The 24,095-nt window shown below is 46.9% G+C and overlaps 3 protein-coding genes across 4 annotated transcripts in view; 2 read left to right on the top strand and 1 right to left on the bottom strand.

Annotated features, from left to right (window-relative positions):
* atp2a1 (ATPase sarcoplasmic/endoplasmic reticulum Ca2+ transporting 1) overlaps window positions 1–24,095 on the top strand; it is a 150,690-nt gene that overhangs the window by 48,728 nt on the left and 77,867 nt on the right. The window lies entirely within an intron of this gene.
* On the bottom strand, window positions 14–5,045 carry LOC135243308 (claudin-4-like). Of its 2 annotated transcripts, XM_064315040.1 has the most exons (3): window positions 4,924–5,045; window positions 2,376–2,508; window positions 14–2,020 (listed from the first exon to the last, which is right to left on the bottom strand). In XM_064315040.1, the coding sequence occupies exons 2-3, from the start codon at window positions 2,505–2,507 to the stop codon at window positions 1,511–1,513; spliced, it is 642 nt and encodes a 213-aa protein (XP_064171110.1). In that variant the 5' UTR covers window position 2,508; window positions 4,924–5,045; the 3' UTR covers window positions 14–1,510. The 2 variants fall into 2 exon arrangements, with proteins under 2 accessions (XP_064171110.1, XP_064171111.1); XM_064315041.1 differs by lacking the exon at window positions 4,924–5,045 and having other exon boundaries at window positions 2,376–2,522.
* Window positions 11,460–24,095, top strand: part of LOC135244155 (serine/threonine-protein phosphatase alpha-2 isoform-like) — a 23,519-nt gene continuing 10,883 nt past the window's right edge. Inside the window, exon 1 of the mRNA XM_064316385.1 lies at window positions 11,460–11,953. Coding sequence (XP_064172455.1) covers window positions 11,899–11,953 — 55 coding nt within the window. The 5' untranslated portion in view covers window positions 11,460–11,898. The remainder of the gene's footprint in view (window positions 11,954–24,095) is intronic.

Consider the following 24,095-nt stretch of genomic DNA (forward strand, 5'->3'; position numbering starts at 1 on the left):
CACAGATTGCAAATGACAATTTAGTAACATTTTTATTCTTAAAACATTTTAAAGTCACAGAATGCTGCAGGTGTTCCAGTGGATGACAGCGTAAAATATACCTACCCCTGAGAATTACACAACTAGCCAAGCTGCTGTGAAAAATCAATCTTATTATTACTATTATATGTAGCAGTATTTATTTGATATATATGACAAAATATATACTGGAAAAATGTGGTATATGGTACATGAAAGACACATAACCCCTGAGCCCAGGAGTTCAAAAGTGATCTGATCAGATTTTGACTATCGGATTGGATTAAATCCTGCAAATGGGTAGTTCAAAACCAAAAAACAGGATTGGGATCACTTTGGAATCCGATCAGATCAGGTAATCGAACCCTAGCTTTAATCTGGATCAAATCTTCAAAATGCGTAGTTCAAAACATTAACATAGGATTGGGATCATTTTGATCCAAAAAATCAAGATTACCTTGATCCCAGTAGAAGGGTGGATTTAGAGTGGATTACCAAAAAACAATATAGTATACAATTAATTCAAAACACATTTCAATTTTTATTTACTTTTTTTTGCCACATTTACAGTGGCCTCTAGCCTACCTATCAGAACAGTGCACTCATCCAAATAATAAGTTTATCAAAATACAAGCCTGTTTTGCTTTAATGTTTACAAACAAACCTTTTATGGCTTTTAAATCAAATGTTAGCACTTGCAAACTACTATTTCTTGTATCAAGAGCTGTCCGAGCAAAAAGAGTTTTAGATGTAAAAATAAAAAGAAAAGAAAAGTTTGTTTACATTTGTAGGGCCATAAACATTGACACTCAAAAAGTTACATATTGCACCTTGAAAGCCCCCCGAATATTATATATAATTTGAAGGTTAGACAATCATAATCTATCTCAGTAATGTTCCAGTGCTTTAAAGCACTGATAATCAAGATCTGGTAATCTTGAACAGTCTGAATCTGGATCAGGGTGATCCTATCCTGAATTGCTTTGAAATACCGGGACAAAATCTGGCTGAGCTGCCTGATCCTGGATTACAAAATATGGGATTTCAAAATCTGATCCGATCTGATTGAGATAAAAAGTTTTGAACTCCCGGGCCCTGGTGTGTGTCCAAATAGTTCCCCATCTATCCCCTCATAAAATGAATTTAATGGTCAATTCTATCAATATTAATTACCCCTCTCCCCGATTCAATATTTACAGTTTTAACCCCACTCCTTTCTTCCTTCTCTTCCTCCACCCTTTTTCTCACTCATCTGTCAGCAATTTGGAGTCCCTCCGTTTCTGTTCTCTGAATCCCCCCCCCCCCCCACTTACTGGGTATGTTCCATTTCAGTCAAGGGGATCGACTGAAATTCAGTAAACAATCTGAAAAGACCCTCACATTTATAAATTCACGAGCCGGAATTCAGCTCATTTCCCAGACTGGCCGAATAGAAAAGGAACCCCCCCCCACCCCCCTCCCCCCGACTCCTCTCCCCGCCCCACCACGCTAGTTACACGTAGTTCTTGGCGGCAGGGGCGGGGGCGGAGGCGCCGTTGCTGTAGTACTTGGCGTTCCCGGCCGAGCCCCCCCCGGACCGGACCCGGCTGAAGCAGCACAGGAGCCCCCCCCCGAGGAGGAGCACCACGCTCCCGGCCCAGCCCACGAAGATGCAGGCCCCCAGCTCCATCTTCTGCGGGTTCAGCGGGTTCTGGAACTCGCGGATGACGTTGTGCGCCGACCAGGAGACGGGGATGATGAGGAGGAACCCGGCCAGGATCAGGCCCACGCCCGCCACCAGCGCGATCTTGGGCTTGGCCTCCTCGTTCTGCACGCAGGTGGTGAAGTCGGCGCCGGCGAAGAGGATGAGGACGGACAGGGCGGCCAGCAGGCAGCTGATGATGGTCATGGCGCGGGCGGCCTGCAGGTCGGCCGACAGGATGAGGAGCGAGTCGTAGGTCTTGCACTGCTGCTGCCCCGTGCTCTGCACCACGCACGACATCCACAGGCCGTCCTGCGTCACCTGCACGGGGAGGGGGGGGGAGGAGAGGGGGAGAGGGGAGAGGGAGAGTGAGAGAGTGAGAGAGGGAGAGGGGGAGAGAGGGAGAGAGGGAGAGGGGGAGAGAGGGAGAGAGGGAGAGAGGGGAGAGAGAAAACGTTCAACACAAGACACTTTCATAAGGGAGACAAGTTGAGGGCAGAGTTCATAAACTTTTTGATTTTGTGAAATTTCTCCCTCATTTTGTGGTAACGTGACGAGAATTTGTAATTAAATTCGTACTCAGCCCAAGTGGTTAAAAAACACAGGGCCAGAGGAAGGCGGGCTGTGTGGCCCATGTGACCCTGGGTTCGAGCCCTGGTCCTCACGGACCGTTTACCTGTGCAGTGACGATGTTCTGTCCGGTGAAGGACGACTCCTTCCATTTGGGCACGGCACAGCATATGATCCCAGCCACCAGGCCCAGCATGCCCAGGACCACGCACACCATCTGCACCCCCGCAGCACCCATCCTGAAACACACAGGGAGCCGTTAGCCGTTAGCACCCATCCTGAAACACACAGGGAGCCGTTAGCCGTTAGCACCCATCCTGAAACACACAGGGAGCCGTTAGCCGTTAGCACCCATCCTGAAACACACAGGGAGCCGTTAGCCGTTAGCACCCATCCTGAAACACAAGCGAGGGAGTCCAGGGTTAGCCGTTAGCACCCATCCTGAAACACACAGGGAGCCGTTAGCGTTAGCACCCATCCTGAAACACACAGGGGCCTAGCTTAGCACCCATCCTGAAACACACAGGGAGCCGTTAGCCGTTAGCACCCATCCTGAAACACACAGGGAGCCGTTAGCGTTAGCACCCATCCTGAAACACACAGGGAGCTGTTAGCGGTTAGCACCCATCCTGAAACACACAGGGAGCCGTTAGCCGTTAGCACCCATCCTGAAACACACAGGGAGCTGTTAGCCGTTAGCACCCATCCTGAAACACACAGGGAGCCGTTAGCCGTTAGCGTTGCTCCTGGTCACGCTAACTGCACAACAAGGCAGGGGTTTCATGCATGAGTCACACCTTAGGACACCACAGATATGCCCCAGCTTGTTCTATGGCTAAGTCCACTTGTAGGCAGGGATTTCACAAGGGTGTGTGTGCATGTTTGTGTATGTCCATATGATTGTCTGTTTCTCACTCATATACATATTCAGTTTTCAGGCATAAAAAGTGTATTCTTGCATTGCTATTATACAAGACATTCGACATTAGGTTGTAAAATGTGCTATACTAATACATTTGATTTGATTTTAGACAAATCAATGTATTATTATAATATACTGTATATACTTTTTTTTTACTTTTCATGACCTTATTTCCTTGTTTACTATTTTCATTTTGATATTTTAAATTATTTATACATTTTAGTAATTTTGCTGGATATTTACTATTCAAGCCAAACACCTTACAATGCCCCCACCAGGGAACTGAATGTACGACCTTGGAGTTATTAGCCAGCTCCCGAGCCATTATGCTGCAACATTTCTTTATGTATGCTTTTATAGTGTAGAGCACACTGAGCACCAAGAAAGAAAAGCACTTTACGAGTAACATTCTCATAACATTTTAGCGGTGGCCATTACTAAAAAGTACATCAGAACAGACGGGAGTGAGATGTTCACTCATTCTTCATAACGGATTAGTCCACGAATTAATTGGACCACCAAACAGAAACGGACACCTCCTTGTCTCACCTCCACAAACCGCTAAGTCTGACTCATTCGGTAAAAGGGGCTTGAGCAAGAGCAAGCAGCTCAAGGCTACACCTGAAAAACAAAGTCTTGCTGAAAACCGCGGCCCTGACACACTGGCAAGTCCAAACTCGCGCCGCCCGTCTCCTCCAACTCAACTACTCTCCGTCTCCACGCCCAGAACCACACAATCCCGTTAATTATATCCCCAGGCTATACTACGAAACGTCCCTCGCACTCGCATCTAATAGTCGCTCGTTTACGGGTTACGGCAGCTGTGGGAAATTAGCCTTGTGTAACGGTAGAGTCCTGGTCTGCGCGCTTACTCATTGATAATATCCACAGACAGTCGGGAGAAAATGCCGCGTTTTTACACAAAGCGCCTGAATCCCTCAGTGCAGCACACGGTCTGGACTCTGACTTGGACATTCAAACTGCTCAATGCATAGCAGTACAGGTCATTGTAGAAGTCGCATTCAAATACGCCATCTTGGGTCACAGCTCTTCACCATTGGTTGTGGGATGATTAAGACATGTATTCAATCAACATTTGTCCTTACATTTTTACTTCTAAGCAAAGGCAAACATTACATTTAATCAACTAACTTCGGTGAATTAGTTTCAGTGATTGCTGAACTCCCCAAACCATTTGTGAAGAATAAAATGCTGGTTTACATTTAACTGTAAGTCAGAATTTAGCAAGACCGTTGATTGAAACCAGGTCAAAGTATGTTCAGAATTTGAAAACCATGATATTGTGAACAGTCTCAAGACTGACTGACCTATCAAAAAGAGTTGGAACATCAAATACAGCCTGAAACAAATCCTGAAGAGAGAGAATACATAACATTACAGGCATTTGGCAGATGCTCTTATCCAGAGCGACGTACAACAAAGTGTATAACCATAACCAGGAACAAGTATGACGAAAACCCTAGAGAGAAGTACCGGTCCAAGTGCAGGGAACAACCGCATAGTTCAACTTGGACCCTGAAGGTTAAACTGATTAACACTAACACAACGAGAACAGCAGAATAAGATTGATAGAGTAAGACATGAAAACTGGGGAAAAAAATAACCCCAATTGCAGCTGAGTTCAGAATGGCTGTTTATGTTCAGCATATCCTAGTGTCCTGAAACATATTCCATAAATTCTCAAAAAAAAGAAGAGGAGAAAACGAAATACCTTTAAATATGTTCTGTAAAATTGACCCAAGAAGGGAAGCGAAGACACGACAGGTGTTTTCTTCTTTCTGTTTCCTCTCTCTCTCTTTCTGGCAGCGATAGTCCGTCGGCGGCGTGTGTTTGACAGATGTCTGGCGTGCTCGGCAGTGGCGAGGTGGTTTTGTAGGGGGTGATGAGAGCTGGGTGGAGCAGAGCGTAGGCATGAGTTAGAGTCACAAGCTGTGGTTTGGGTCTGATCCCACCCCTACCTGGAGTTAGCCGAAGCTTTACAGCGGGCTCGAGTTCCACTGATGTTCAAGCCCAATACCTCTGTATACAAAACATACAGACAGGTGAGAAATTAAAGGAAAAACCAACATAAAGTGTCTCAGTACGGTGTTGGGCCACCGCAAGCCACCGGAACAGCTTCACAGCGCGTTGGCACAGATTCCACAGCTCTACTGGAGGGATGGAACACTATTCTTCCAAAAGATATTCCCTCATTTGGTGTTTTTATAATGGTGATGGAAAGCGCTGTCTAACACATCGGTCCAGAATCTCCCATGGGTGTTCAATTGGGTTGAGATCTGGTGAATGCGAAGGCCATAGCATATGAGTCACATCATTTTCATACTCCTCAAACCATTCAGTGACCCCTCCTGCCCTGTGGATGGGGGCATTTTTATCCTGGAAGAGACCACTCTCATCAGGATAGAAATGTTTAATCATAGGATGAAGGTGACCCCTCAGAATAACTTAGTATTGATTTGCAGTGACTCTTCCCTCTACAGGGAAAAGTGGACCAAAACCATGCCAGGAAAATTCCCCCCACAACATAATAGAGCTACTGGACCCCCTCACTGTAGGGGTCAAGCATTCAGGCCTGTACCATTCTCTTGGTGTACACCACACATGCACTCACCCACTTGTCAAGAATATGGTGAAAGATGACTCATCTGACCATATCACCTTTTTGCACATCTCTGTAGACCAGTGCCTATGGTTTTTGCACCATTACAATTTGTCTTTGTAATGAGGAGTTTATGCTCTGCAACCATACTATAATATCCCTCTTTATTCATATTGCACTAATACCTAAGCATCACATTCCTTGAATGTATGCTTTTGACCATAATTTCTGACCCTATTTACTGGTGTCTTTCCCATAGGTCTAAATGATGTCACTTCAGTCACTGTTCCTATTAAAACACTAGTCAGTTGAGCAGTCTTTGTGACTGAAGCTCCTGCCATCCGTGCCCCAATAATGAACCTTATTTCAAAGTCAGATCTTTTCCTCTTGCTGTCTTGATCCAAAATCTAAATCAACTGGGCCTCAGCATTTTGATGCATGCCACAGAGCCTGATAGGATGTTAATTGCTTAGTTGTATCATGCAGTACACCTGAATGGAAGCATCTGCATTCATAATGTTTCTCCACTCATTTATTCAGGTTTTTATTTTAATTTGTCACCCATCTGTATATTTATACATAATAAAAATGCAGTCCCTCAGTATTATAATATCGATGTATTAGTATCAGTCCAAAACCGCCACACACTGTTCAGGACTGGGATAGTATGCTCAAGTGTTTTGCACAATAGGAAGTTCATCTCTGACCTAAAATGGAAGAGAAACGACGTAACAGGGACATTACCATGACATGAATATTCCCAGTTTCAGGTTACAGTGGATTATGATCTGATCGTTTAATCACATCTTTTTTTCCACCTCTATGTCATGAAACCCTTATGTTCCTCCACCCCTCGAAAGTCTAGATATGACAAATGGGGAGACCATGAATGAGACATTTCAAAACCGCGGTGACAGATGGAATCCCTTTGGAAATTTGAAGGAGAGAGAGAGCAGAGAGAGAGAGAGAGAGAAAGAGAGAGAGAGACAGACAGACAGAGAGAGAGAGAGAGTTACGTAACAGCCTGGGAAGGAGGGAGCAGTTGGGAAATACAGGGATGGGAGTTGGGAAAGAGAAGATCGAGATGAGGTGAACACTGGGCATGGAAACCAAAATATTTACACACACAGACGCGCGCGCGCACGTACGTGATGAAACCAGATATGTGCCAACTGCTCCACACGCAGGGGACTGAACTGAGATCATGTTTTAATCTACGCAGACCATAGATAACACAAAAATGCACACACGCTCTCTTTCTTTTTTTTTCTATTTGCCGTTGTTTTTTTACTTTGTGTAGGTGACCTAACGCTTCGATGTTTCTGTTTTGATCATTAGCAGCCAATTATGGAGAAACCAACTTTCAATTGTTTATCAACATTCTAGTAATTTCTGGTAACTTGAATTTTGTGAAAAAAGAGAAAAGTTTAGGCCTATAATTATGCGGCCCCACAAGGCATTTGTTTGAGTCTGAAAGAGCGCTCGAGTTTAAGTGGAGCAACTTGCTAAGCGCTTAAACCAGTCACAAGCTACAGCAGGCCCACATGTATGTATGACATGTATTAGCAATGACATCTGCTTAATGGTGAACTCCTCATTTCAACATCAGAATGCAACGCCGGCTCTTAAACATATTAATATCGGGACAGAGAAAATTTATCTTATCGGAACCCGTCAAATCGGCTACACATACTGTACTAGCATGGCCTATAGGGCAGTGGTTCTCAACCTCGGTCCTGGAGACCACCGTGTATTTATGCCGGGTTTTTTTTTTTTTAACCACAACTGCAATCCTGGAAATTAACAAGCTGGTCATTTTTCTTCATTCTTTTTGTGTTTAGAAGGATCATTTACCTTCTTAAGCCACATTATGTCAGAACGTTCTGCATACCATGTAGAATAGAAACCTCATTGTTTTTATTGATGGAAATCTACATATGATGCAATTTAATTTCTTAATACCACCTTTTCACATGTACACATATGGGCTTTACCCCGACACTTTAGTTAAAGCAATGCAATATATTGCAAATCACATCATAGGTTTCAACACTAGATGGCAGAGTTTGCTCTACGGCATCAGAGTTTTTGACAAAAACAGCAGATGTTATAGAAAATGTGTTTTTATCGAAGTACCACCCCAAATACTAAGGCTTTAAACTAAATAGAAATTTATTTTAGTCATGAAAACTGCAGTCTTCTTGAAATTTTACTCACATTTATTTCTCCAGTCCAAATTTGTTTTGTGTGCATCCTATTTTTCAAGCTGATCGATGCCTCAAATTCTAATATTAGGTCTAATTGGAAAACATGATAAAACATTATTATTATTATTATTGTTGTTGTTCAATTCTTGTCTCCATGCAGAAGGATTTAAATACTCCTGTGTAAGGCAGATTCACAGGAATATGAATTATATGCCTGATGCACACCTGCTAGGCATTACAGGCATTTAGCAATCGCTCTTACCCAGAGTGACTTACACAACTTTTACATAGCATAGCCCTACATAGGTAGGCCCTACGGTTGTGAAGCTAGCCTGCTAGGCGATAACAAATTGCATCAGTGGATCTACATCTGGCATGCAGAGGACCACTCCCCAGAGAAGAAAGGGGTTTGGTGACCTCAGAGAGAGGGAGGATGACACCTCTACAGCTGGAGGAGCGATGAGATCAGCAGGAGGGGGCCCATCTGGCCGCGAGCACCTGGAACCAGCAGGGAGGGGGCCTGCACCCCTATCACGAGACAGGTTGGGAGGGGCTGGGACCGGCTTTACATCTCCAGGCAATGGTTGTTTTCATTGTGTAACTCACTAGCTAAATTCCATCCAAAATTCTTGAGAAAACGAATGAGTCAGCATGATCAACCTGGTCATTTTATCTGGTCAAATGCAGTAACAGACTTTAATCCAGTGAGTAACAGGGATTAATGATGCAGTGAGTAACAGGGATTAATGATGCAGTGAGTAACAGGGATTAATGATGCAGTGATTAACAGGGATTAATGATGCAGTGATTAACAGGGATTAATGATGCAGTGAGTAACAGGGATTAATGATGCAGTGATTAACAGGGATTAATGATGCAGTGAGTAACAGGGATTAATGATGCAGTGAGTAACAGGGATTAATGATGCAGTGATTAACAGGGATTAATGATGCAGTGAGTAACAGGGATTAATGATGCAGTGATTAACAGGGATTAATGATGCAGTGAGTAACAGGGATTAATGAATGCAGTGAGTAACAGGGATTAATGATGCAGTGAGTAACAGGGATTAATGATGCAGTGATTAACAGGGATTAATGATGCAGTGATTAACAGGGATTAATGATGCAGTGAGTGACAGGGATTAATGAATGTCGTTGCCATGACACCGGTCAGAAGGGTCTCTCTGATCAGGCAGCTGGTGGCCAGCTGTTGGCCAGAGCAGACCACAAAGCCAGGGTGTTTCCACACAATGCAGGAGATGGCTGCAGATCAGATCTGTCCTCTTAGCCCCTCTGGAAATGTGAAGCTCCAGAGCTTTCTTCTTCTCCAGAAATTAGTTGTTTTTTATTGCACAGAGGAGCTGACATCCATGAGGATCTGAATTAAAAATTAAACACCAACATGAATAAGGGAGGGAAAAGTCCACCACAATTATTTATTAGGAGCACCCTCTAAAACCCTAAAAACTGCAACTCATCACATACCATATGTTTCCAAAGATTCCAGAGTGCTGTGTACTTCATGTCCAAATAATGTATTGGGGGTGCTCTATACTTCTGCAAATTACATCTGACAACCATGTACTCCAATTGCAGCTATGTTGAGAGTCATATACCCAATTATCTATTATGGAGTAGTAATACAGAGCATAGATCCACTACAACGCCAAAAGTATGTGGACAACAGACATCCAACATCCAAAATCTCATCCAAAATTATGGGCATTAATATGGTCCACCCTTTTCTGAGATAACAAACTCCACTCTTCTGTGAAGGCTTTTTACTAGGTGTTGGAGCATTGCTGCTGGGATTCACTTCCATTCAGCCAGAAGAGCATTTGTGAGGTAGGGCATTGATTGGCCTCTTAGACCTGGCTCGCAGTTGGTTTTCCAGTTGATTCCAAACGTGTTGGATGGGATTGAGGTCAGGGCTCTGTACAGGCCAGTAAAGTTCTCCCACACCGTTCTCGACAAAACCATTTCTACACTGACCTCAATGTGGGTCTGAGGGCACTGTCAAGCTGAAACAGAAACCAAACTGTTGGAGAAGCACAGAATTGTCTAGAATGTGATTATATGCAGTAGCATTAAGATTTGGCTTCACTAAAACTAAGGGGCCTAGCCAAAACCATGAACAACAGCCCCAGACCAAGGGGTGTCCATTTACTTTTGGTCATATGGTGTATGTTGGAATCATTACATTAATTAAAAATTAATAATTATGCCCAAATGTTCAAAAGGTACATTTAAATGCTGTTATGCTGGTTGTGTTTCATATTTTTAAAAATTGATTGATGAAGAATTAACTAGAAAAATATATCAAACAAACAAAACATTGTAGGTGAATATTTAAAATGAATTTTTAGATGTTCAGATTTTTTAAAGTCCATGGAAATGACTAATGCTAATAATATATATAATACAATTGTATTAGAATGTTTGGCCATCTGACACAGACTGAAGACCCATCTCTTACAACTACATCTTGGTTCCCCTTCAATCCCAACCCTCTTTTAAGTAATTGAAATGTTGATATATTTATGGTTTTATTTATTTATTCTATCAGGGCTTGTTGTGGATGCAATCTTTATGTATTCAGAATGTGTACATATGCGTCCTGACTCGCTGATCTGGGAGTGGTATTAGGCAGTTCTGGCATTGCTGCTCATATATATATATATATATATATATACATAATTTAAGCACTGCAATAATGAAATAAGAAAAATATGGTATCGTGTCCCTCTGTTATTCTTCTTCTTTTATTGAGTAGTAGTAGTAACAATACAATATACAGTTTTTAGCAGATGTTTTTAGCCAAAGTAACTTAGAAAAAGTGTATTTCACATGGTTGCCAGTAGCAGTATAGCCTAGTATTAAAGGCTAGTATACAAGACTATAAATAAAATATCACAGCTGCAAATCCCAGTTACAAATATTCTATTCTGTGCAAAGTGCGATGTATAAATATAATGTGATTGATTTGATTTATTGAATGATTAAAGAAGAGTAAATACAAATGAACCGTCTAGAGCCGAAATAATATCAGATGTAGCCTACGATGGAAGTTAATGAAAAAGACTTAACGACAGAGGTTTCATTTCAAACGTCCTGGACACTAAAATAATTTTGCAAGCTGTGACGAGCAAATATTGTATTATGAATCATGCAAATGTATTCATATTACAGTCGGCAAGTATATAGCTGTGTAATGACGTCTTAGGTTCGGTTAGTTGTGCAGCATCTCTACAATCCACATCCTCGCTTCGCCCCTTCGCCCTTTTTCAACTTCATTGACGTCACCTCTACATTCTGAGGAGGGATCCAAATTTGAAATAGACGTAGCCTTTACCCAATTGATATCGAGAGTGTAGGTTCAAACTTCTGCTGCGACCCAATAAACGGGAGAAGAAATCTAAAGAGCCAGTTTGTTCCCGCCCTTTTTTCACTCTCTTTGCTCTGCTAGTCCTTTTAAAGTTCCGTAGAGGAACAGAAAATACACACGATAATATCACCTGAAAAAGGAAGAGAAAAAAGCGCACTTTGGTTAAAATTTTGACACTAAAACGGAAGACATAATTCACATGAAAGATAGATATCGCGCTTTTATTTTATTTAAATTATTATTAGCTAGCTATCGATAGTAGGAATAAGTTAGCCAGATAGCTATACTAGCTAACATTAGCTATCGATAGCTAGCTAATAATAATCTTTAGAGTCAGTCCCTCTGTTAAATAACGATAAAGTACAAGCTAAGTTTAATAAATTAGCTACACATTTGGGCATTATTTTGGGTGGGGGTTGTATTTTTACTTCGACGACGAAGGAGAGCTACGGAGAGAGAAAGACCGTCTGAAAACGACAAAAAATAAAGTAAAATGGCGGAGCCGGACAAATTAAACATTGACTCCATAATACAGCGTCTCCTAGAAGGTAAGTTATTAGCTAGCTAAGTCATTTTGCTATTCTCTGATAAAACGCACATTAATCCATTGTGTTGTGCTCAACATCTCTGTGCTTTTCTGAATAATTTGTTTTACTGAGATTGTTGTCTGCTATCACGTTTGAAACGGAGCGGCGGAGAGGAAATGGCAAGGGAAAAAATGGAGCTCAAGCGGGAGGCGACTGGGTAGTCCGGTTTGAACACGCTGGTTTGGGCCGGAAGACTAGACACAGAAGGGAGCACGGTCTCCGGTAAACGGTCACCTACGGTAGCATATTTGGCCAGTACAGTTACCTGTGTTCTGAAAGAGCCGATAGTGAATTGATAAATCAGGTTTAGACTGAATGGCTGTCTCGTTTGGCTGGAAAGTAAGCTGATCATCGAATGCAAACTAGCTGCAGCGTCAGTAATGTTAGCCACCTGGCTGGCTAAGCTAGCTGAGGTAACTTTGTTTTATTGTCTTTTTTATTATACCTAGCAATCAGACTAGCATGTCTAACAGTTAGTTGGTGAGTGTAAAACTGGATGGCTAGCTGCATTTGTTTGTCAGGCTAACAAACCAGGTGTCGTGTCTAGGTAGCTAGCGAACTGCCATTTGGGTGGAACCAACCATCCCTCGCTAGTCTAACTAGTGCAAGCTAGCAAACAAAAAGCCAAACGTTCGGCTAAATCTGATAAACGTCATAATTGTTATTTTAACGGTGCGTTGGCTTGCACGTTTCACTTAATAAAACATTGCTTGTTTTTTTGAAGTACAGAAACATGGTAACGTTTGCCTCAGTAGCCGTGGACTACGTTAGCATGCCTGTGGGGCCCATTCATCCCCTATGTTTAGTGATTCAACGGTTGGATAGCAAGCCGTGGCATTTGGCGTTCATAGAACATTGACGTTTTTGGGAAGTGGTAGAGGACACGGGTGTGCGTTTTTATTCCGTTGTATAGTTTTCGGAGAGAGTTTGGGGGGGTTTAAATTTTTTGTGTAGGCGGCAGCTAGCTAACGTGAATGCTACTCTGACTACGCGATGCATTTACGAAATGGAGGAGGTTGACCAGCTGGTTTGTAGTAGGCTGTGCGTTGGGTGAGAGTGCAGCAATTTGAATTCATTATCTAAAATTAGTGACTTGCGTTGGTTACTTTATTTTTAACGTCTATAGTGGTCAGGAGCAACGCCGTGCAGTTAATAGTACTGTACTTTTTCGTTGTTGTGTTTTCTGAGAGACAGAGTGCGTGTAGGGAGAGGCATAACGATAGTGGTTGTGATGAAATTAATGGATGCCCCCCCCACTCAGTGGGGATTGTGGTACTATATAATATGTAATTACGCATCACATTATAAAGCCTTGTATATAGGTCAAGTTATTTCCTGCGTATAGGCTGTTAAAATGGCTACATTTAGTATCAAACAAATGTGCAGGCTACATTCAGAGTTTTACCATTCATAATATGCCTCACTATGTGACCCAGCAAATTGTATTCTGTATAACAACCTCTTGAGTTTAAAAGGTCTTGTCAGATTTTAAATTTAGGCAGTCACTGTTGATTAAGAGGCAGTTGAAGGCATCCTGTATTTGGTAAATGGATTTTCATTTATATAGCGCTTTTATCCAAAGCACTTTAAAATTGATGCCTCTCATTCACACACACTCTCACACACCTGCGGTGAAAGGCTGCCATGCATGGTACCAGTCAGCTCATTGGGAGCAATTAGGGGTTAGGTGTCTTGCTCAGGGACACTCAGACACGCCCAGGGCGGGGGATCGAACCGGCAACCCTCCGACTGCCAGACAACCGCTCTTACCTCCCCATCGTCATTTGTATTCTAGTACCATGTCACTTAAGTATGTTGTAGTGTACCAAAATTTAGACTTGGATACTGATACCAGCTTTGGTACCAAATCATTACCACAGTAAATTGCTGATAAGAATTTCACAAAATGAAATGTAAACTTGATGTCTCTTTTCAGAAATATTTATTAACAAAATTTGACACAAAATCAGAATACATTACATTACGATGTGAGCACTTTGTGAACAGTAGCACTACGCTTGCTAAACCCTCCAAACACCTTAATCTAAACTTGTCATGTCAACTTGTCACCGCCCCTGTCAGGATTTGAAGTCACTGAAGAGCAAGCGGTGGGTGGCAGACTGATGCTTTGCTAGATTGGTGTGATGCCTCCCTTTGGCGAAACAAACTTTTGAGCCTTTAAGACATTTTTGCAAACTTGGCACTGTGATAGTGTTGTTGTCAGGTTGGCCTTTATCACTGGCTTTGTAGCCACTGCTTATGCACAGCAGAAAGATTAAAATGTCGCAATTTTGCGTCTTAACAAAAAGCGTACGGTACGTACCTAAAAATAGATGCAGTAGAATTGTAGCGCTTTAAAACTTTTCGCCAGGAATGCGTATTTGCCTTCCACTTGGCGCCCTGCTTTTCAACAAGTCGGGGACGGTTATTGTGATCTGCTGCTGTCCCTTATGTCAAACTGACTTCTCTTCCTCTGCGGAGGAAAATCTGATGCAGAACTACACAGTCAGTTTTCTCTCAGAGTCAGGCGCGTTTTCATAAGAGATCCAAATTTAGCAAAATGCTGGCATTGTACAGTTTGAAAATGTTTGTACCGTTGCAAGGTGTACCGCGCTACCCTAGTTTGTGGACCCTTTAGCATATAGGCTATTTGTTGAAAGGTCGGTGGCTTGATGCTGTGGGCATTCTAGTAAACTTTTTGAGCCTTGATTTCCAAAGATCTGTGATGTACCAACCCTTTACTTGTAAATCTGGTCTATCTTTTAGTATTAAACATCCTGGGTCTTTCAAATGGTGTCAAAAGCAAAGAATGGCGCTCTGTCATGAGGATTGGATATCCTTGCCCAGTGTGGCTGGCTAACTCCCATACGGCCACTGTAACATCACAGTGTTGATACCGTGGAACTTGGTGGTGTGCTTGTATAATGTGAGCCGTTTTTGCTGGAAATTGTACGACCAGTACCCGGGCGAAACGCATACCAGAATGCTGTTTAGGCGTGGCTGCCAAACCCTGCCATGTCTCCCATGTCTTGAAGGTCAGGCCCTCCTGTATGTACTGTATCTAAAGCGTGAAATAACCTCTAAGGTCTGCTATTACAGGAGACCCGTATTTACGCCTGAGGTGTGCCGAAATGGCATTTTTTTGTGCCATCGGTTGAGCCTTACAAAGATGGCCCCCGAAATGACATCACGTCAGTTCAGGCAACCGTTCTGTGCGATCTCCGCCACGCTACCGAATGAAGCCCGTTTGCGGTAAGTTTTTTTTTTTTTTGCCGCCTCGTTACCTGGAAGAGCGGAAGATGGCGGCGGTGCCCGAAGCCGGTTCTGTGAGCTCCAGCGCTTTTCCGGCGTGAAGCAATGAGGGGCGTGTGAGCCGCTGCGGGGACAGGGCGTCGCCGTGTCTGGGGAGAACCGAGCTCCGCGCCACGGGGCCTCCGCTGCTCGAGGCCTGGGTGCTGCAGCCTCTCCAGGACCCCACGCTTTGTCCTGGACTATCCCCCCCCGATTTTGGCAGTTATTGCTTTGTTGTATATTTAGGCATTAGTCTTTAAATTGTGCATGGCTTAGTGTAGTCTTGGAACTGCCCCATCTGCCCAAATATTAAAAAGATCCTTTACTAAGTTCCGTGTCCCAGGGAATTAAGTCCCTGCTCACCGTGTTGACGTAAGACGTTCTGTTAGCGGAGCTCTTGTGTCCACCGGCTTGGAAAACAAGTCGCGCTTTGAGCTCCTGCGTTGAGTGTCGGCAGGCTGATGGCGGTTTTTAAAAAAATGACGGTCTGGGATGAAGGCGTTTGCTGGGCTGACCTGGGCCTGGGGCCATTGTCCTGTCGCACTGTGCGCTAGCCCGTCGTACGCTAGCCCGTCGTGCGCTAGCCTGTGTGTTAGCTCGTGTGCTATTCCACGTGCTATCTTGTGCACTATCTCGCGCACATTCCTCTGTCTTCCGTTTGCTGTGGAAACGGCTCCAGCTTGCCTCGGGCGTCTTTCCCTTGCGGTTCAGGTGAGACGGGTGGATCGTGCCTCGGGCCTGAGGGGCCCACCGGTTCTTCCGGCTCAGTGCAACAGCGTGATTTAGCTGCTGTAAAGAGCTGTGCACACGGAGACGGACACGCGTGGACCTAACGTGCTCTTCGCCTAGGCCGCTCGGGGACTGAAGTACTGGGTGCCTGTTGCTCTAAGCCAGTGGTGACCAAACCTGTTCCTGGAGATCTGCTGCCCTGAAGGTTTTCATTTCAACCCTAATTTGGCACACATGACTCCACTAATTAGCAGGTCAGTGAGACCTTTTGCTGTTGAAAGAGGTGTGCTTAGTCAGGGTTGGAGTGAATACCTACAGGATGGTAGATCTCCTGGAACAGGGTTGGTCACCACTGCTCTGAACGCTTAGTGTCTGCAGTTTCACGTCAGTTTTTAAGAAATAAATGTCACGGCAATATTGTGAAAACTCCCTGATCAGTCTGCTCTGCTGTTGGTCTCCCTTTCCAAGGACTGTGTGTGTGTGTGTGTGTGTGTGTGTGTGTGTAATCATAATATTTACACAGCTGTTAGTGCCGTTATGCAATTTAAAGAGAGAGTGCTTAATTTGAATGAAAAGTCAAAAGCAAGATGTCGCATTCTAGCTAGCTTGCTAAACATGAGTAGGCTATATTGTTTATGTGGTTTTTCAAAAAAAATTTGTTACGAACGGCAAATTCAAGCTCAGTGCAGTGCCACTGGGTGGATAAGTCCCCAACTGATTATGAAACTCAGCAATATTTAGCCCTTCGCTCCTGGTTGCATCTGGGGAGGGTCATTTTGCGGTAGGTGAGATCACAAATCAACAGAGCTGCCCAGCCCTGTTCCTGGAGATCTACCGTCCTGTAGGTTTTCACTACAACCTTAACAAAGCACACATCATTCAACAGCTAGAGATCTCATTGAGCCTCTTGTTAATGGGGTCAGGTGTGCCAAATTAGGTGAAAATGAAAATGTATAGGATAGTATATCTGTAGGAACAGGGTTGGGCAGCCCTGGCCTGCAGGTGGTAGATCTGTAGGACAGGGTGGGCAGCCCTCTCCTGCAGGTTGGTAGATTTGTAGGAACAGGGTTGGGCAGCCCTGGCCTGCAGGTTGGTAGATCTGTAGGAACAGGGTTGGGCAGCCCTGACCTACAGGACGGTAGATGTGCCAGAACAGGGTTGGGCAGCCCTGGCCTGCAGGTTGGTAGACCTGTAGGAACAGGGTTGGGCAGCCCTGTCCTACAGGACGGTAGATCTGTAGGAACAGGGTTGGGCAGCCCTGGCCTACAGGACGGTAGATGTGCCAGAACAGGGTTGGGCAGCCCTGGCCTGCAGGTTGGTAGACCTGTAGGAACAGGGTTGGGCAGCCCTGTCCTACAGGACGGTAGATCTGTAGGAACAGGGTTGGGCAGCCCTGCCCTGCAGGTTGGTAGACCTGTAGGAACAGGGTTGGGCAGCCCTGTCCTACAGGTTGGTAGATCTGTAGGAACAGGGTTGGGCAGCCCTGCTGTAGAACAGCTTGCATCCCTGCTTACCTGCGTGTGGTGTGAGATCGGCAGGCGCCCCGCGCCCCTGAGCTCTGCGTTTCCGTGTTCCGCCCGCGCGCGGAAACGCGCTCCTCAGGAGCGGCGTCCCGTAGCTCCCACGCGCGGCCCGCCACGTTCGGTCCCGCGCCGCCGCCCGACCTCGCCTGCCGCCGCTCGGCCTTCGTTCGGCCGCCGGCGCTACCGTCTCCGAAAAACGGCCGCGCTCGGGGCCGAGTCCGCGATCCGAGGCTCCGCCAAACCCCGGGGGAAAATCAGACCGGATGTCGGCGGAGGCGTTCGTAGCGCTCGCATTCTGCAGTTCTCCTCTGACCTCCTGTCCCTCGGAGTGGGCGATTCACCCAAAAAAGCGCATGAGATACGCCGCGTGTCAGAGACTCCGCGTGAAGGGCCCGGCGGCGGCGGCAGGCCTGCGCTATTTATACACCGGAGCTGCGGGGCCCGTGCGCGGGAGGGATTATATTTGAAGAGGAGAGACGCCTATCTCCCCCCCCCCTCGATTAAAATGGCCCAGTGCGTTGCGCGGGTGTCAGAGTAACAGTGTGGAGCAGCCAGCGGGGAGCCGCCAGATGCGCTGGCGGTAACCCCGTTAAAAGCACGTCGGCGTCGCCGTCCGCCGACGCTAACCGCCTCGGCTAGCGCCCCGGGGCCGCGCCTCCACGTCCGCTTCGGCACGCGGTGACGCCTCCACCGCGTTTTTAAGGTAACGGGAGTGCGGGAGGGCGTGGTTTTGTAGTTCGTTTGCTTTGGGGAGAGCGTACGATGCAATTTCCTGGTGACCTTGCGCCGTTTTTACCTGCCAGACGCGCGGCGTATAAACCTTTCCCTAGCCAGCTCGGTGTTTGACCCTTAGGGTGCATGGGTCTGAAGTGTAGGCCAATTAAATGGTAAATGGACTGCATGGTAAATGGACTGCATTTATATAGCGCTTTTATCCAAAGCGCTTTACAATTGATGCCTCTCATTCGCCAGAGCAGTTAGGGGTTAGGTGTCTTGCTCAAGGACACTTCGACACGCCCAGGGCGGGGTTTGAACCGGCAACCCTCCGACTGCCAGACAATCGGTCTTACCTCCTGAGCTATGTCGCCCCAATTAAGACCTGTGTGTGCGACATTTCAGTTGTGAGTTTTTTAGAATGGCTTAACGTTTGTAAATTTTGTCTCCACTTCCTTCTGTTTTGTATATACGGGTTTTTTTTAGCGCTAGGGTCAGCCGGTCCACAATTCGAGCCGGTCCACTTCAGGACTCTGCGTTTCTTCTGCTGCTTAATTCTTTAATTAGCTCACTCGTATCCTGATCTGACGTTTACGTAAGCACCAGCTGCGGCCGCGGACTGCAAGCGCGTCCCCGAAGATTTTACTGCGCACGGGCGCAGGAGCGTGCCAGCGCAGTCTACAGAGCTGTCAGAGGACAAAAAAAACTGAGGTGACCGGTCTGAACAAAAGCCCGCACGCGGACCGGCCCTCCGGGACCGGGCTCGCGCTCCCCGCGCCTAGAAGCACCAGCGAGGTTGTGGAGTCGACCTTTGGAATCAAACCGTTGTGTATGCAAAGACAACCGAGCTGTTAAAAATGCAATCTAACGGTTTCCACGGACCTGTGCTTTCATTGCTTAGCAACCGGTGCGATACGAGGCGAGGGAGGCTGTTGGACGGTCTCGGGCCGGTAAAGCGCAGGAGCCAGTTCCTGAGTTTGGCCCCCGTCAGGCGGAGAGCGTGATTTAAAGCGCGGGAGCCGATTCCTGAGTTTGGCCCCCGTCATGCGGAGAGCGTGATTTAAAGCGCAGGAGCCGGTTCCTGAGTTTGGCCCCCGTCATGCGGAGAGCGTGATTTAAAGCGCAGGAGCCGGTTCCTGAGTTTGGCCCCGTCAGGCGGAGAGCGTGATTTAAAGCGCAGGAGCCGGTTCCTGAGTTTGGCCCCGCAGCGGTCAGGAGCGTCGAGGGATGGAGCGTGATTTAAAGCGCAGGAGCCGGTTCCTGAGTTTGGCCCCCGTCATGCGGAGAGCGTGATTTAAAGCGCGGCGTCTGCGCTTGGCGGCTAGCCCGCTTAGCGCTGAAATAATTAGCGCGTTTCGCGCTCGCCGTTCATTTCCCAGGGCGACGGCGCGAGAACGGCGGGAAGCAGCAGCTCGGTAACCTTGGGGGGGGGGGGCAAAAAGCCAAAAAACAAAAACAAGGGTGTAATTCGGCAACTATTATTAAAAGGGCTCCTCTGGGTATTTTGTCATGCAATTAAAATCCAATCTGATGTTACTGGATGAGGAGACTGGGGGTGGGGGAGTAAGAAATGACGTCAGCCATTTTGAAAAATGGAGTGCGGTCTTTCTGAGAATGTGACGGTGGCCCCGCGCCATCTTGTCTCCGTCCGTCCCTCGGGAGGCCGCGCGTGCGCCTCGCGGCTAACTTTAGCGTCAGCCCCGCGAGGGATTAGCCGGCTGCCCTGAGCCGCTTTAGAAAGGAGCAGCGCCGCGGTCCCTATTTATACCGCCTTCCGGCGTCGGCCGGCTCACCTGGAAGTCGTGGCCACGCCCGCACGAGCGTGTCAGCACTTCTCCCCCCCCTTCCTTTAATTTTCGAGGGATTCGCCGATGCCGTTTCCGCTCTGCGAAGTTCCCCCGGAACGCCGCCGTCGGAGCTCTGAATAACGCCGTTCCTCCTGCGGTGCCGAATTGCAGAAGTGACGCACGCGCGCAGTCCCCCTTTCCCCCTTCTCCTTTCAGCGGTGGCCTGGCGTGGAACCGCTGTGTGTGTGTGAAACCTGCAGGTCGCTATCGGGCGAGGATGTGGAGGAGGCTCCGTACACTCCACGGCGGCCTGCCGGTCACTGGCTTCTTTTAACCAATCAGAGGTTTGCTCTTCCAGGCGTAAAAGCAGCGATCGGTTGAAATCGATCCACTTCCGGTGGCATACGGTTGCCCCGCCCATTTTTTTGGGTGGTCTACCACACGCAGTGGACTTTGTGTGTGAGCTTGGCGGGGGGTGGGGTGGGGGAGAGGGGTGGGGTTGGCGGTTTGAGGAGTGAGAGGAGTCGGGCCTGTGTTTTGCGATGGCGGAGAGACCGCGCCGCGCTATTTGCAGGCGGATGAGCGTCGCGGCGCCACGGAGACAGCGCTAACGGCGCTAACCGCCGTCTGGGAGCGGCGGTGTCAGGCCCAGTGGTGATCGGAGCCCGGCGGCGGCGAGAGCTCTCGCGCTTTCCCAGCCCGTCTGCGGCGCGGGGGGCCGTGACACACAGGCGCTTATTGTGGGATGCTGCGGTTGCCTGGCGATGGGGGCTTGTGGCGCCAGGAGGAGGGTTTGGCACCGTGGGGGGGGGGATATTTTCGGCTCTGTCCCTTTCTCAGCCCTAGGCAGGCGCGCTGGCTGTCACGTGATGGAGCGCCGGCCCCCAGGGACTGTTGTTCCCAAAACACCAGGCGCTCCGGTGACATTTTCTCAGTGGAGATGAGCCAGAGTGCCGCCAGTGTCTGTACCCAACGGCAACCTTAAAGACCAGCCCTTTAACAGTCACGCTACGGCTCTCTTTCCCTGTACCAATACTAAAGCCGGGCACCCACCGCACGCGTATCGGCCGCGAGCGCACTACGCGCGTATTACGCGCGTAACTGAAGCGTAGTTGAAGTACTGTTATTACAACGGCAGCGGGCGACGTCGTCTCCACCAGATGCGAACGCGTCGCGTACCGGCTGCGAAGCTCGCGCGACACAAGCGAACTGAAGCGTAGTTTTTCGCTTCAGTTCTATTTTTTCGGCTTGTCGCGCGTCACGATGGCCTGTTTATACACAGAAATATGCTCTAAAATGCTAGGTATACATGCTCTGATTTATATTTCATCCTTATATTACTGGGGGTGTGTCCCTAGTTGCCTCCCAGATATTTTATAAGCACCAAAAAAAAAATACAAGCCTTTTCGTTTTGTAAAAATAAATAAATAAATAACTGGAATCTGGGGAAAAGGCAAACTTAGTTTCGCTGTTTTGCGGAGGGGGTGGGGTAAATTTGAAAATACACCACAGAAAGACGTAGCCTATCGCACTTGTACTTCAAAGCTTCCGGTGTTCATGGCGTTGTGGTGTTCATATCTCTTCAAGATTAAACTGTTACTGTCTTTTTCATGATTAGCTGATTTTACTAAATATGATCCTATAAATGTTTTGACGTGAATGACAAGACAACACGGGAATTCCCAATGGTTGATTACGGATTATTTATTATTATTACGATCATTACATATTCTTCATGAAATTGGCACGCTTGTTAACCAAGCAAATAAATGAATACAGTTTGAGATTGATTGTTATGCAGGCTACGTTGCGATTTAAGTTTATGGTAATTCTTGAAAGCGTTTACTTTCTCACGTATTTACGAGTTAACGAAATATTACCAAATTAACAAACTGAAAAAGGTCTCTCACCAAAGTATTCACTTAACCCATAATCAACAGTCGTGAACAAACGTGAAATACACGATGTAATCCCACTGCAGACTGCGAGAGCTACTAGCTTTTACGCAAGCCTTTGCGCGACACAAACGGAACCAGTGGAGACACCCTACGCGTCGCGCCGTGCTGCTTCGCCCTGCTGTTTACGCGACGCTTACGCGACGCGTGCGGTGGGTGCCCGGCTTAACAGTGCCTTAAAGACCAGCCCTTTAAGAGTCACACTGTGCATTTATATTTCCCTGTACCCATGCTAACAGTGCCTTAAAGACCAGCCCTTTGAGTCACACTGTGAGGTTATATTTCCCTGCACCTGTTGGTTTATTCAGAAAAACAAGAATTGCGATTAACGTATGTCTTCCTCCAGGGGTCTGGTATTGCTCGTCTGCTTTTCACCCATATCCTGCTTGTGGGTGGTAGGAGAAGGGGTGCTGTTCCAGACGCACGCAGCCATGGTGGGGGCAGTTCCACACACGCGCGCCCCCGCTGATGGGTGCAGTGGGCTCCCTTAAGCACGTCCCACGCCCCCCCCCCCCAAATCGCTTTATTTGGCACGAGCGCCCTGCTGCGCTGCCAAACCTCTAAACGCCCCAGCTGAGAACAGCCCCGCCCTGTTTACAGTACACAGAGGGGTGCGCTGTTGCGCGGGAGTGCGGCAGCCTGTGTGCTGGGGCACTCGATTCGGGTCACCTGCGACTCCGGGAGGAGATTAGGGCCTGTAAACCTCCACTGGTTTCCCAAGATATCCGTCCAGCTATGCTTCCATACTTCCAGGGAACAAAGAAGATAAATGGATTATGTGCTCCGAGTGGCTAGCTACTTTGCTATCTACTGACACAGTACATGTTGTCGCAGTCCACACATCCGTGCCAGGGGCGACATAGCTCAGGAGGTAAGACCGATTGTCTGGCAGTCGGAGGGTTGCCGGTTCAAACCCCGCCCTGGGCGTGTCGAAGTGTCCTTGAGCAAGACACCTAACCCCTAACCCCTAACTGCTCTGGTGAATGAGAGGCATCAATTGTAAAGCGCTTTGGATAAAAGCGCTATATAAATGCAGTCCATTTACCATTTACCATATGGCTGTACAAATATTTCTGAAGCTTCTGTAGGTTTCAGTGCACATTAAAATATGGCAGGAAGTTAGCTGATAAGAGTCACTTTCTTCATTAGCAAAGCGTGCTGATCAAGGCACTGGAGATCTACTGTCCTGTAGGTTTTCACTGCAACCCTAACAAAGCACACCTAATTCAACACCTACAGTTGGGTTGCCCAACACTGTTCCTGGAGATCTACTGTCCTGTAGGTTTTCACTGCAACCCTAACAAAGCCCACCTAATTCAACACCTACAGTTGGGTTGCCCAACACTGTTCCTGGAGATCTACTGTCCTGTAGGTTTTCACTGCAACCCTAACAAAGCCCACCTAATTCAACACCTACAGTTGGGTTGCCCAACACTGTTCCTGGAGATCTACTGTCCTGTAGGTTTTCACTGCAACCCTAACAAAGCCCACCTAATTCAACACCTACAGTTGGGTTGCCCAACACTGTTCCTGGAGATCTGCTGTCCTGTAGGTTTTCACTGCAACCCTAACAAAGCACACCTAATTCAACACCTACAGTTGGGTTGCCCAACACTGTTCCTGGAGATCTACTGTCCTGTAGGTTTTCACTGCAACCCTAACAAAGCACCCCTAATTCAACACGACAGTTGGGTTGCCCAACACTGTTCCTGGAGATCTACTGTCCTACAGATCTCCACTCCACAGCTCATTCAGTGGCTAGAGGTCTTGTCGAGCTGCTGATTAGTAGTGGTGGTCCATATTTGGGATGAAATGAACACCTACAGGACGGCAGATATCCAGGAAGAGGGTTGGGCAGCTCTGCTCAAATGTTTAAAAAAAGGGCAGGGATGGGTGGAAATCCCATGATGCTTTTCGTTTGGCGCTGCCTGCTGACTCAGAAGAGTATTTTAGCCGGTCAGCATTTGGCAGGCTTCATTTTCGTTGCTTATTCAGGCCCCTCCCCATCATTTGTGATGTCCAGTAGCAAGCGTAGGTCAGCTGGGGGAGGTCCCCGCCTGTGTCCTCTGAACGCGTGACATTTGTGAAAACAGTTTCTACGCTG

The sequence above is a fragment of the Anguilla rostrata genome, chromosome 17 (genome assembly GCF_018555375.3).
Source record: "Anguilla rostrata isolate EN2019 chromosome 17, ASM1855537v3, whole genome shotgun sequence".
In the NCBI taxonomy this organism is placed as follows: domain Eukaryota; kingdom Metazoa; phylum Chordata; class Actinopteri; order Anguilliformes; family Anguillidae; genus Anguilla; species Anguilla rostrata.

Coding starts and splice junctions, on each gene's coding strand:
- LOC135243308 (XM_064315040.1), bottom strand. CDS start 2,507: ATGGGTGCTGCGGGGGTGCAGATGGTGTGCGTGGTCCTGGGCATGCTG. Junction 2,021..2,375: donor AGAACATCGTCACTGCACAG/GTAAACGGTCCG, acceptor CTCCCCGTGCAG/GTGACGCAGGACGGCCTGTG.